General features: G+C 33.7%; 1 protein-coding gene across 2 annotated transcripts in view; it reads right to left on the reverse strand.

The window, feature by feature from the left end:
• Positions 1-731: 731 nt before the first annotated feature.
• LOC136034374 (transmembrane protein 65-like) overlaps positions 732-15,208 on the reverse strand; it is a 54,250-nt gene continuing 39,773 nt past the window's right edge. The window contains exons 3-5 of one of the 2 annotated variants that reach the window (XR_010619169.1): positions 12,971-13,174; positions 4,962-5,156; positions 732-1,067 (exon numbers count right to left, since the gene is read on the reverse strand). Coding sequence is in view for 1 of the 2 variants with exons in the window: in XM_065715517.1 (XP_065571589.1) it covers positions 5,058-5,156; positions 12,971-13,174 (303 nt within the window). In the remaining variant the exon portion in view is untranslated. Of the gene's footprint in view, positions 5,157-12,970; positions 13,175-15,208 lie in introns of both variants that reach the window. The other variant, XM_065715517.1, reaches the window with a different exon arrangement.

Below are 15,208 nucleotides of genomic sequence, written 5' to 3' on the forward strand. Positions count from 1 at the left end.
AAATTGACCATCAGTTTTAGCATAATATTTATTTTATTTGTATTTTTAGACATTTCCTATTATATTTTCTAGAATTGAAAAACTAAATAAATATATAACCTGTTTTCAGTAAATCTAAGATTATAATTTGACATTGAAAGTAAAGTGCTAGCCCTCATAAACTGGAACCGTCCCTCTTATTTGTGCGCGAAACAAACACTCATATTTATATGTGAAGATAAAAAACGAACAAAAACTGAATTTTTCTTCTTTTTTTTTTAACGCCACAAAATTTCGACACTAGCTTTACTAGAAACTTGCTAAAATTGCAAATACGCCCCATTGCTAGCTTCCATCGATTTTACACCAAATAGATGTATTATCATATTTTAAAGATATATGTAGAGCACACGTTGTTTCCAGGAAAGTACAAGAAAACAGCTTATAGTTTACAAGTAGGGTGTTGATGGGGGCAACATCCTCTTTCCTGTTCAAAGTATTTTTGGTCATTTTAAGTTTTAGCGTCACTCTTTGATTTTACTTAAAAAAAAGTATCTTAAATTTTATTAAGCGTGTAAAATCCACCTAAAAGAAAAGAAATTGTAAAATTTGGATCTAGCTTGAACAACTTTTCATTGAAAAGTGAACAGACAGAAAAAAAAGAGGAAAAATCAAACATGAAGTTTACATTTAATTAACACATTTGATTTAATGAAGAAGCTTGCCGCCTAGATCGGTAAGGACAAAAAAAGCAAATTGAAAATTTATTTACTTAAGAAAGTGAATGGATAAATAGCACTAAGATCTAAAACTACAGACGAGTTAGAATTAAAAAAAAAAGGATTATAACAGTTAAAATTGGGATGAATAATCATAGTCAAAATCTCTTTAAAAATGCTTCTTTACCATTTAAAGTTTCAATATTCAAATGTTCACCGTAGAAGTCAAAAATGAATTTCACCATGGGATCGGAGAAATTACTATTAAAATACTTCAAGGAGCACGTTTTTTCAGACTTAATAATACATAAGACATATTCCAGTAGATCCAGATCCGTTTCTATGATATAACACTAGCTATGCGTTCCTCTATAAAAAAAAGCTATTTAGAAAACAAATTCGAAGTATTACCGCATGAAAACACGGGAAAATAATGGGACAGAACAAAAAGTTACCTGTTTTTAATGTAAGTAGGAACCCAAGGAAGTCAAAAGTGATTGGAGGGCAACCAGCCCTCTCCCGCGCCCACTTTCACCAAAAGACATTCAATCAAAGTTTTAAATCAGCCATTTTGTTCAATGTAGTCCAAAGATCAAATAACTATGATTCCGAGGTCGAAATCCCCCTCCCTCCTCCCCGCAGGCCCCGAGGCAAGGACTGTAAGTTTTGCAATTTGCCGATTGCTTACAATGAGTTTTTCACTGGGAAAAGAACACGTGTGTCTCAAAAAACTTAGGGTGCTATGGTGAATCTTTCAGGATATATTCAATGAAATGTTGAAGAGTGATTGGACGGTAACCCTCCCGCCTGTCGATATAACACTAGCTCTATGTCCCTGGATATAAAAAAGCTATTTAGAAAACATATTCGAAGTATTGCCGTGTGAAAACACGGGAAAATGATATCATTGGGAGCATACATGCCCTAAAAAGGTTCTTATTGGCTGCGAATAAATATTGGATTATAGGATAAAAACAACAAAACAGTAACTTTATTTTTATACAGAAGTTAGGCTAAATTGTACTCTATTGCCGAAAGGGCACAGCAGTCATTAAATCTTTTTCTCATTATGTCATAGTAAGCCAATTTGGTTTCATAAATTATTTAGGGTTCGCTTTCTTAGACAGACATTTCGATACTTGTGAATTATTCAGAACACACTCAATAGGTGAAGCTAGGTTCTTTCGCGAAGCACACGACAATGCAGGTACATTTTATGAAAAAACTCGGTTTCATAGCCACAAAAACAAAACTCTATGTAGTTTGCTACGCATAGTGATAGAAGATAGTGTCTGAGCATGGATTCCGAAATGAAGATTTGGGACTTGCCAAAGACTGAAAAAGAGACAATTATATTTTCCAGGATAAGGGGTTGTTGCCCACAACAAAACAGTGCGTCAATGGAAACAACATGACTTTATACTCTTACGAGAAGGAACATTTTTGAAAGTGTAACAATAGGCCATGTTTGAAAAGTTTGGGCTATATATTTGCACATTAGGGGGGGGGGGGTGCATTATATCAAATACCTAACTTAACCCAACCTAACCATCTCTATATATAAAATATTTAATTAAAATGTACCTACATTATAGTTTGTTTCATGAAAGAACCTAACTTCACGTATTGAGTGTGTTCTGAATAATACACAAGTACCAACATTTCTATCAGTATTTGTGATTATACTTTTAAAGATAAAAAAGACTTGAAAGTATTAGATATAAATTTGGCAAAATGTTAGTAATACACGATTAACAATTTAAAACCAAAGCATTTCAAATTTAAAAAAAAAAGAAAAAAAAAATTCTGTACGAATTTTACGATTATTTAGACAAGATACTTTTTGGCCCCTATCACCACAAATAATATCTAGCCAGTTGTACATTGAACTTTTTAAGAATATGAGTACTATTAAATGTGAAACAAGATGAAACAGCAGAGAGAGAGAGAGAGAGAGAGAGAGAGAGAGAGAGAGAGAGAGAGAGAGAGAGAGAGAGAGAGAGAGAGAGAGAGAGAGAGAGAGAGAGAGAGAGAGAGAGAGAGAGAGAGAGAGAGAGAGAGAGAGAGAGAGAGAGAGAGAGAGAGAGAGAGAGAGAGAGAGAGAGAGAGGAGGGATCTGAACATTACTGGATTATGCACTAATAGCAATACCACAAGAATACTTCGTATATAAATCAAATCATCACTTTTGATATCGAAGATTGATTTCTTAAACATAAGTAAAAATTGGAAAAGACAAGTTGCACAAAATAAAAAAGAGACGAGAAAAAATGACAATAAAAAAGTAACTATGGCAGCTAAGTTTATCTAGAAACGAATAGACTAGGAATGAATAGAAAAAGGAATGAGATTAACTTAATGCTAATACTAATCACTATAAATGCAAAGTTATTATACTGGGGTAATTAATTTAGTAATTAACAAACAGAGATAAATCTCAAAGAAATAGGGATTAATATACTTCAAAATATATTATTTTTATTTAAGTTTAGACATCCTATTTCTAAGAATCTGGATGGGGTTCTTTTGAGTATGGCTTAAGCACAAAAAAAAAACAAGCAAATATTGTTATAGAAATTGAGCCACCAATTGCGAATCCTTAACGATACCCCCGAAAAAAACGAACAACTTTGCATTGCATTTGAGAAGCTTGTAGTCAAGCCACTTCCTTCTGGCTGCGAAAAGTCAGCTTTAGTTTCAATTTATTTACGCCTGTGACCTATTTTCGGCAGAAAATTACATTGTTGTTTAAGCACGTTAGAAAGGAAAAATAGCCACCTCTTTTTTAGGCCTGAGTGGGTTTCTTGATGTCCTTTGTGAAATCTTGAGCCAGTACAAAGAACGAAATATTTTTTGGCCACAAGTCCCTCCGTTTTTTGTGTGGTACAATTGAAATGCGAAATAGCAACTCTAAACTTTACAGTTTGCTTGTATCATCTGTCCAAGTTTTATTGAAATTATTTTCTCAATTGCATATTTTTGGGGGAAGGGGATTCTAAATGCAATGCACTATTTATTTGAATTAGTTTGATAGATTTGTAATTCCTTTGTATTTGATATTTTTTTGTACAATGCACCATCTATTATTTTGACTGCCATTTCATTATGGCAGGTTCACTACCAGACATGGGTAAGAGATTAAAGAAGCCAAAACCTATACTAGCTAACATTATCTATTTAATGAGACTTGATTCATAACATCTCGCCGTTAGACATAAGGTCCATTATCCCGATTCAAAACGACATCTATTATTTCCCCTGATCCGGAACATCCTTTAGTGCCTTGGTCTAAACCACAATGCCTCAAAACTGTAATTTTTATTTAGTACTTTTTGGAATTACTTTTTAATTAATTTCTTAGTACTAGTACTTTTTATTAGTTTTTGAAATCGCCATAAAAAGTATATACTTCGTCAGTTTAACATATCCACCTCTTTTATACCATTATATCATTTTTTACCATTATATTTTTAACACCATTATACCAATACACCACCGTTCAGAATTGCCATCAACTACCCTTTAGTGTGGTTATTACCGGTGTGACAAATTAAAATATCTGTTAAAAAAAATCTACCTCTAGGACGTAATTTAGAATAGGGCTGGAGGGACAAAGTCCCCTGCTTTGAATAAAAACTTAAAAGTGTTTAGAAAACGGTCAAGGTTTCCCGTAGTTTTCAGCTTCAACCTCCACCCCCCGCCATTCTGAAGGGTATATTTTATCTCTTGGACTCGCATATCCCTTCCATTCACTCCAAAAACTAGAAAGAGAAAGAGCATCCCCGCTGTGGATTTTAAACATTAAACAAGTTCTCAAAGAAACGGATATAAACGAAGTAAGGGAGAGAAAACCAACTTAAAAACAGAACAGAGCTAATAAGATATTACATAGAATGTTCCTTATCACTTAGCTTATTAAAACACATGTTCGAAAGTATATAAATTAGATTTTGTGGAGTTTCAAAATTAGTACCTTAAAATGTCTAATTTCAACATAAAGTTAAATCCATTCTTGTAGCTCAAATTTTTCAATTGAAATTGGGAGGAAACAGAAGCTATTATAAATGAAAGATGAGGCCCTGGCTTCCCTTATGGGTGGTTAAGACATATGGAAAAAATGGACACCCAGCCTGCAAAAGTAGCTGCTCTAAGTACTTTATTGCCGAACTTTCTTCAAGAAGAAAAAGAGCGATCCACAAGTCTGCTACTACCGTTGTCCACATAACCGTTTAGACACCCCTTTATCAGCGTGTCTGAGCTTACCATTAGTTACACGTTAATTTATCACATTTGTCTATTAGCTTATACAAAGCCCATTTTTCACTGGTGGTCATTCAATGTTTCAATGAACAAGAAGAATCAGTCGTCACAGTCTTTCTTCTTTTCTTCTTTAGATGGGAGGAAGAGTAATGGAAACATTCCAATAATACACCCAAGAGCAACTCCAAACGCTCGCCCCTGCAATAGAAAGATAATACGAACTTCTGATATAAAACTTGATTAAGGTTCAAGGAGCAGCAGGAATTTTCCCCAAACGGGAACAAGGGCTGAGAAGTTTCCTTCCACGATCATATAGTATTTTTTAGATAATGAAAATTTCAAGCTTTTGGTCTAAACAGTTCCATCACGAAGGTCAAGGGGTTTACTTTTCTTTGAGAGGTTATTCACATATGCTATTAAATTTAGCACAAGTTAGAAGTTCGGGTTCTAGGGTATAATTTTCTTCAGTTTAGTAGTAACCACAGCTTAGATACCAATACAATTATGAAAAATCGATTTATCTTTGGGACACAGTGCGCGGTAGCAGTGCTAGCAGCCGGAGACAGGAAACTGGCAGCACAGCTTAGATAACCAATATTGGTATCTAAGCTGTGTATGCAACAAAACAAAATTGCGTTCCCGCCTATGGTGTTGTAGTACAATTTACGCGTCGGAGCGCGGGCTTGGAGGAGGCGCGGAGCTCAGAGCTCTGTACCAAAAGCTTCTCATGGGCAAGATAGGAGTTTTCATAACTATCTAAATATCTAAGCTGTGGTATTAACATGGACACGAACAAGATAACGTCTATGCCCTTCATGTAAAAGCTATAAATCTGGTTTTCCGATCTATTGGTCACAGATCAACTGTGCAATGAATAGTGCATACCGGTAATTACCAGTGGGATTGAAAACCAAATTCCCATCCCCCCCCTCAGGTATTATACCTCGTTATTATACGCTATTATGCCCGTCGCAAAGTTGTGACGAAATATATTGTGCTAAAAACGGTGTTCTTATGTGATAAAAATAAAGTTCAAAAAAATCATGGATTCTGGTACTTAGAGAATATAGATACTCAATCAGATAAATTTCCCAACAATAACTTCAACGTGACCAGTGTCACTGTCATCATTTGATGATGACACAGTATAAGTTCCTCTAAAAGGCATGGAAATCGATCTGATTGCCTGAAAAGGTGAGCCCAACCACCATTTTCAAAGCCAAAATTACTAAAATATACGGTTTTGATAGATAAAAAAGGGTAATTACTGACTCAATTTACCCAGCACTCGAACTGACTCTAATTATCAATCATAACTGAACTATTATGAATTGTTAAATCATTTAGTTTTGCAAGGTCCTGGCATTATTTTTTCTGCTTCCGTGTGTTTACTACTGATGTAATGACTTCTGCAACTTTATGAAGTTACCACCTGATAGCTTTTTTAGATTTTGAACAGCTACAAGTAACGAAGGTTGATGGCGTATCAAACAGAGATGGCGTTACTACTTGTCGAAAATAATAATTTCCGTAAAATGACGATTTTCCGGCTGCGACTGGCATAGCTACTCCAAAATACAAATTCAAAGGATAAAAGGATTCAATTCACACTATAGCTAATCAACAGCTAATCAGCACTCAAGTATTGGAAAAACAAGTGGAAAAACAAACAGTTTTTTTCAATACATTGGCCGTATTGCAGTGACAATATGTTTTACTTTATTCCTTCAGTAATACGTTTTCCCTTTTGATTTAGAGATTCCTGAGCGCTATTTTTACAACTGAGATTCTTTTAGTGGCAATTTATGAGAATATATTCATTCTCGTACGACGCTTATAAGGTATAAATACATATATATATATATATATATATATATATATATATATATATATATATATATATATATATATATATATATATATATATATACGGGTATTTAGAAGCCAGTGGCAGTATACACAAAAGAAATGAATAAATGAACAAATCGTAAAAAAACATACAAAAAAATTGAACAAATTAAACAATAACACTCAAAATATCAAAATATATCTTCCGTGCTTTTAAAATTTTCTCTTTAAAAGTTTCTACCGCAATAAACAGGTCCCTAGAAGAAATCTCCAAAATACCTGGGAGCTATATATATATATATATATATATATATATATATATATATATATATATATATATATATATATATATATATATATATATATATATATATATATATATATATATATATATATATATATATATATATATATATATATACATATATATATATACGGGTATTTAGAAGCCAGTGGCAGTATACACAAAAAAAATGAATAAATGAACAAATCGTAAAAAACATCAAAAAAAATTGAACAAATCAAACAATAACACTCGAAATATTAAAATATATCTTCCGTGCTTTTAAAATTTTCTCTTTAAAAGTTTCTACCGCAATAAACAGGTCCCTAGAAGAAATCTCCAAAATACCTGGGAGCTGTAGTGGATCCCCATGAAAAATACTATTTGTTAAACTCTCCAAACTTTGGCAATAACTAAGAAAATGTTCCAGATTACCCCCATACACCCAAAAAAGGGGGAAAGTATACTTATCTTATGAGCCATCTTCGTTATATGAATCCCAGTGTCCAAAACGCAGTCGTACACAATTTGCTCGCACCTGCAACTAACACTTAAACGCCCTTTACGGAAGGTTCAGTTTCAAGTAAAATTCTTCTACACAGACTACTTCAATCTGCTTATCAAACTTAGAGTACTCGACTTCTCAACACCAGTAAGCCAAAATTGAATCTCCTAATCCCGAAGGCGGAATTCCAACATACCAAGGAAATCATGAGGTTTACAATAGAGACCCTGACTTTCATTCCATGCCAACAAAAAGCAAGCATTACCAAATAGAGCTGTAACCTGTTTTGGCTATGTTGCTTATTTAAAAGAATTCAACATCCCATTGCAAGCCGCCTTCACTAGACGGTTATCATGCAAACGTAATGTCTGTAACCAAAAATTAATTATCTGCATCGTCCTCTTATGACGTAGGTAAACCCAGGTCACCTTTACGAACCCAACTACTGAAATTATTTTGTAGGCCTACTACTATTTTAAAATATAAACTGCAGTGACTCCAATTTTCTCTTCAATACGGTCCCCCACAACCCACAACCATAACGAGGAACTAGTAGGACTTAAGTCATGAAAAGTTATGCGTCTTCGTGTTCTTAGTTCCCATTTTGGGTTTTGTCAGAGTAGAGCACTGGCGGCTGACTTTCCACGGAAAACCAATAATTTAACGTGTTCAATTTAATGTGAGTCCCCATTTGTAGCGAGCACGAATCCCAAGTGCTTATGTCTGGCGCTTACTTTTATTGACTCACCTAATACGGAAATGAGAAATCATGATGTCCATTGGGCTTCCTATTATGGAGGGTGACAATCTCTGTCTTAGATGCGTTTAGCTTCAATTCACTCGATTCTTAGTAAGGTTCAGCTAAAACCAGGGGAGTTCGGAGCTCCTCGGCTGACTTGGCCATTAAAGCTGTGTCATTAATAAAACAAGAAAATTGGATGTTCGCTATTGAGACAACCAGAGCCCATCTCTATTCAAGCTAATCCGCCAAATCATTAATATACAAAGTAAAGAGCTTCGTCGACTACGTACCTCCTTGACGGACTCCTCTGAAAGTTCTGAATGGCCTAGATATGCCTTGTTCGGTAATAATAACCACAGATCAAATAACCTCATACATACTAATTAAGAATTTAATAAAAGGGTTAGGTAGTCCAATCTTAACAAGGTAATAAAATAAAATAAGCCCCTTAGTGCTACCAAATGCTTTTTGATGTCAAAGAAGGCGGCATAAACCTTATCCTTTCACCTGCAATATTTTTCTATGAGAGCTTAGAGAGTAAAAACACAATCTGTACGGTAGTTAAATAGCATTTTGTTACCACTGTATAGCCAGCACCCTAATCTAATATCTAAAACCTTTTCCAATAATTTATTAATAGTTGGTACTAGGCTAATTGGATGTTAATTACTATGCATCGTACGTTCACCCTTTTTAAATAATAGCCCTAAAGCCGTCGTATACCACACTATAGGCCATCTGCATAAAACCAAGACCCCATTAAACAAACTTAAGAGAACTGGCCATAGGGCCCAATTAATTCCTCATTCACAGTAGAGGGGATTCCATCAGTACCTGAAGAAGATCATCCACAGTGACTCTTTTTACTTTGTATCAAAATACAAGTTATTTTAAGAATTAAAGTAAGTAAAAGTAAGTATGGCGGCAATATACCTTCAAGGTCCAAACCGGCGGTGCTGATCTCCGTTTCGTGGCCCTTCAGCCTTAAACCCAGGCTGAAGGAAACTTATTTTAAGAAGGAAATTGCACTAATCAGCAAAACTGCAAAACTTCAAAATTAGCAAAGAATTTAAATTAGCAATTTGAATTTAAAAAAGAGTGAATAGTTGTGGGAAAAGTCAAAGTCATGGCCAATTGTAGAAAAAAGCCAAGACAGATTGTTGAATTAAGTGGGCAGCCCAGTCAAGGGTTAATTTTATCCCTTTGATTGCCGTTGTTACTGTCTCCCATTTATGCTACACCTTTCCGTGCATGTGTGTCCCTTCACAAATGCCGAACTAGAGTCGTACCTGTTGGAGGTTCTCGCTGGGGTTAGTGTAAAAAGGTGTAAAGTTGGTGTAAAATCACAGTGATTCAGAAAATAATTTATTTAATAGGAAATTAAAAAGTGGCAGCAGAACCGTTTTGATAATCAGAAATGTTTCTCAATTCTGACGCCGATCCTAGAAATACCGGTGAGTCTCTCAACATTCCAAACGAGTTTCCCATTCCTTCATGGAGAAATGGACAAAGTTTGGACCGTATGAAGTACTTCTAATTCTTCAGAAACAAGAGATATTAATGATTAACTATCTAAACCTGAACCAGGATCATTCTTAAACTTGAAACCATAAGACCCTTAGAAATGTCAGACCTCAAGATCGAAAATGTATTTTAACCAGAGCCTTTTTCTGTAAAACTGAAAACACACAAACAAACCAAAGACTTGTATCCCAATCACCTCATAAAAATAAAAATTAAATGTAATGTTCCAACAAAAAAATTTAATGTGCACCATTTTTTCAAAAATGTTGTAAATTTTGTACACTTAAGATACAAATTTCAGGTTCCCTATTCATGTACTTCTTTTTTTATCATGTTAAACATTGACACTATTTTAAACAACGGTTTTTTTCTATATATGAAATACAAATAAAACCAATAAGAGAGACTAAATTGATTCACAGCGAAAAAAAGGACATTGAGCTAGAATATGCTGGGACTCTTTTTAAAAGAATTCAAAATGATTCAGAATTGCGAAAAAACTTCAACCGTAAAAAACCCCGAGCACACCCCAAATGACTCAAGCATGGAAAAGTGTATAAGAATAGAAATATCGCTAAAAAGCTCTTAATAAAAAGTTAACATTTTTTCTTTGTGTAGAAAAAAAAAAAACAAGAGAAAACAGTACAAACTCAAACAAGAGGTAAATACCGAGAAGCTCCAACCCTTGAATATAATCTGTAAAATTTTTGAAAACTTTCGTTTTATTGTTTTTCTTACTCTTTACAAAATATTGCGGAGCCCCCTTTCTATTTGACATTTTTGGAAAATAAAGGTAAAGAATACAACACCAGACTTTAAATTCTATACCGACAGTGCTGCTCTTCGTTTCATAGCACTTCAGGCAGGAAGTGCTATGACCCGTTAAGAGTTACACAGTCAATGACCAAAGATCAACTATTTATTAATTAGTCATTTCAGCGAAGTCACTTAGTGTACCACTGTTCTTATTTTCAATGACCAGAGAGCAACTACTTAGTAATTAGTCATTTCAGTGAAGTCACTTAGTGTACCACTGTTCTTTTATTCAATGACAATGTCAATGAACAAAGAGTAACTACTTATTAAATAGTCATTTCAGCGAAGTTACTTAATGTAACACTGTTCTTTTATTCAATGACCAAGTCAATGACCATAGAGCACCTACTTATCAATTATTCATTCCAGCGAAGTCACCTAGTGTACCACTGTTCTTTTTTTCAGTGACTAAAGAGCAACTACTTATTAATTAATCATTTCCGTAAAGTCACTTTGTGTACCACTGTTCTTTTATTCAATGACCAAGTCAATGAACAAAGTGTAACTACTTATTAAATAGTCATTTCAGCGAAGTCACTTAGTGTACCACTGTTCTTTTATTCAATGACCAAGTCAATGAACAAAGAGCAACTACTTATTAAATAGTCATCTCAGCGAAGTCAGTTAGTGTAACACTGTTCTTTTATTGAATGACCAAGTCAATGACCATAGAGCACCTACTTATCAATTATTCATTCCAGCGAAGTCACCTAGTGTACCACTGTTCTTTTTTCAGTGACTAGAGAGTAACTACTTATTAATTAATCATTTCCGTAAAGTCACTTTGTGTACCACTGTTCTTTTATTCAATGACCAAGTCAATGAACAAAGAGTAACTACTTATTAAATAGTCATTTCAGCGAAGTCATTTAGTGTAACTCTCTTCTTTTATTCAATGACCAAGTCAATGACCATATATCACCTACTTATCAATTATTCATTCCAGCGAAGTCACCTAGCGTACCACTGTTCTTATTTTCAGTGACTAAAGAGCAACTACTTATTAATTAATCATTTCTGTAAAGTCACTTTGTGTACCACTGTTCTTTTATTCAATGACCAAGTCAATGAACAAAGAGCAACTACTTATTAATTAGTCATTTCAGCGAAGTAACTTAGTGTAACACTGTTCTTTTATTCAATGGCCAAAGAGCAACTACTTATTAATTAGTCATTTCAGCGAAGTCACTTAATTTACCACTTTTCTTTTTTTCAATGAACAAAGAGCAACTACTTATTAATTAGTCATTTCAGCGAAGTCACCTAATGTACCACTGTTTTTTTTCAATGACCAAAGAGCAACTATTTATTAATTAATCATTTCAGCGAAGTCACTTAGTGTACCACTGTTCTTTTTCACAATGAGCAAGTCAATGACCAAAGAGCAACTCCTTATTAATTAGTCATTTCAGCGAAGTGACTTAGTGTACCACTGTTCTTTTATTTAATGACCAAGTCAATGACCATAGAGCAACTACTTATTAATCAGTCATTTCAGCGAAGTCACTTAGTGTACCACTGTTATTTTATTTAATGACAAGTCAATGACCATAGAACAACTACTTATTAATTAGTCATTTCAGCGAAGTCACTTAATGAACCACTGTTGTTTTTTTTGTCATAAACGACCACAATTTTTGAGTAACAAGTAAATTTTAAGATTGCGAATTATATCATATTATTTACGGCGGAGAACTAGTAATTTCTAGTTGGTAATTTCTGCTCATTCAAGATCATAACCATTTTCTACTTTAAATAATAAACCAATATTATTTTAAAAATTCAATAACCATGTAGATGATACTAACTAAAACCCTGATTCTAAGTCGAACTTTTTTACAAGATGTTCCACTAATGGTTAGACTAGTAAAAGATTAATCGCACTTTATTTGCACATAAATAAAATACTCTTTTTCATTATTACCAATAACCACATAAGATGCACCTAACTCAAAGTTTGTTTTTGCACTGAATATATTTTGATTTTGGAGGGGAAAGGTGACAAAAGTGAAGTAAAACTTGTTGGGTTGGTAGCCCAGTAAAGAATAACTCCAACAACTAGCATTATTTCAAACTAAACAACCGAAACCAAACTATATCCTAGGCAAGGTTAGCGGCATACTAGCATACAGGTAGGGGGAGGATACAAAATAATACGGACAATTTAGTTAAAAAGTAGACTTTGCGGGTGTTTCAGGAGCTCAAAAACTTATTTGACACCTGATTGAATATGATATTTTGACATCAAGAACAAAATGATAGTCTGAAAAATAAAAACAGAATAAGCAACTTACAAGGTTGGCAGATATTCTAAACGATGTTGTAGCTAGCTGAACCGGAGTTAGAGAATGTTTGGCAACGCCAAACTTTTCTGCTAGCTTTTCAACATAAGCAGACAGACTAATCCCAGCTACATCAGAAACAGCGTTTCCTAGAGCAGCAGCAGCCATTGTAGAGATTCCAAGTGCTATGCCAAGTGATAGATCAATATAATCTCCCTAAAAAGAAAACAATAAAGACGAAAAATACAACCTATTAGATCAGACCTTTCAAAAAAGGCTATCTAAGGAAGGTCATACAACATTTTGGCGTAAAAATATTGAAATGTATACAAGATTCAGCAGGTTTGACCTAAAATTAATTAAAAACACAAAGTTTTTTCGAGGGAAGTAAAAAGCGAAATTAAAACTTAAAATAAACAATAGTTATTACTTCACAGCCTATCTTACATACACCACTAGAACTATTACAAACAAATCAACTGGTGACATTTCCCTATGTTTGTAGGATCACAGAAAACTAGCGCTTTGCTGAAAACACAAAAAAATATAGGAAATTTGGTACAGTAAAAGTAAACCATTTACTTAACCGTTTGCAGAGTAAACCATTTACTGCGCAAACCATTTGCATAATGAGTAGTTCATTGATTAACTAGTGTTTAGGACCTGAAAAGGACATTTCATGATTATTTTGTCGACAAGATCAAAGTGAAGGAATCTTATTGGTTTTAAGTCTACAGATTTGCGTTAGAATTTGTATTACAACTTGAAACTCTGCGTTTTATAGAGAGAAATAACTGGATTTCCAGAGTGCATATTACCGTTGATATGTTCTTCATTTCAAGTAATACTAGGTGAGACCAGGATGTTACCTGATGAATCAATCCATTATCTTTCATGCTGTTTAATGACTTTAAACTCATTATTTCCATGCCCAAGTATTTAAGATAATTGTAATTGTGTACTGAAAGTTACTGATATCACAGCTCCTGTAAGACTATGAAAAGCGTTATAGATTAGTTTGTTGTTTTGAGGCTACGTATTTATTTTTGAATCCCGAATCATTATTCTTGTTTCTTATACTTGGCTATGTAATCCTACAAATATAGGGAAATATCGACAGTTGATTTATTTGCACTAGTTTTATTGATATATGTTAGATAGGCTGTGAAGTGATCATTTTTGTTCGTTTTAAGTTTCAACTTCGCTCTTTACTTCCCTCGAGAAAACTTATCTTCGCTCGTTTTGGATTAAAATTTCATTTAGAAACACCTCTGCCATGATATTTTTTTACTTTATGGAATAATTTCTGTTCGCTTTAGATTTCAATATTGCTCCTTTAAAACTTTTTTTTATATAATTTCTAATCACCTCCAATCTAGAGAAAGATAGTGTCGTTTCCGTTTGTGAATTTTTTTAAAAGAAGAAATAGACCTTTAATTCTTTGTTTAGAAATTTGTTTTTTAGTAGCACTTAAGTAGCTACAGGCAAGTAGCTTCAACACGAAAGGTTAACTAAGCGGACAGGTTTGCATATCGACATACTTGTGGAAAATTTTGCTAGCTCTGCAAAAATGTGCCTTTAAGCTTAGGGAGCTATTTGACCTAGTCCTAAATAGAAAAGCCACTCATAACTTGGAATTGAATCAAAATTTCAAAAGGATCATTTCTTGTGCAAGTACGATAAATGGTATTATAAACCAAATTTGTTTTCATTTCAAAATTTTGGGGAAAATTACCGGAATTCTCCTACAGAACTGTTTTCTTTTGCCTTTCTTCCTCTTTGGATGCACTTTTATTCAATTTCCAAAATTGTTCAATTTCATTTCTTTTCGTTTTATACTGTCATAGTCTTTTCAGGAAAAGAGAAAAGAATAGTTAAAATGTTTTCGGTTTATTTTTAAGAATTTATAGTTTCGCCTGCTATTTGTATGCTGGAGAAAACTTTAACTATTTTAAACAACATACATCCTTTCAAAAATCTAGACCCAAATAGTAGTGTGTAATTTACTTTTATACCTCCTCTAGTTGACCTGAAAATTAAAACTTAATTACATTCGCAAAAAAATTCATCTATGATCTTTCAAAGTTTGGATTACACATAGTATCTTCTGGCAAGTTCAAAATCTATCACAGCTTACCCTGAAAGATCTAACTAAATGATATAAGCCGTTATTGTGATATTGCTTTGTCACCCAATGGCCAATCTAAATGATCATAGTCTGTTTTGATTTAGTTCAGCATCCGCCTGAAT

The sequence above is a fragment of the Artemia franciscana genome, chromosome 13, assembly GCF_032884065.1.
Source record: "Artemia franciscana chromosome 13, ASM3288406v1, whole genome shotgun sequence".
NCBI lineage: Eukaryota > Metazoa > Arthropoda > Branchiopoda > Anostraca > Artemiidae > Artemia > Artemia franciscana.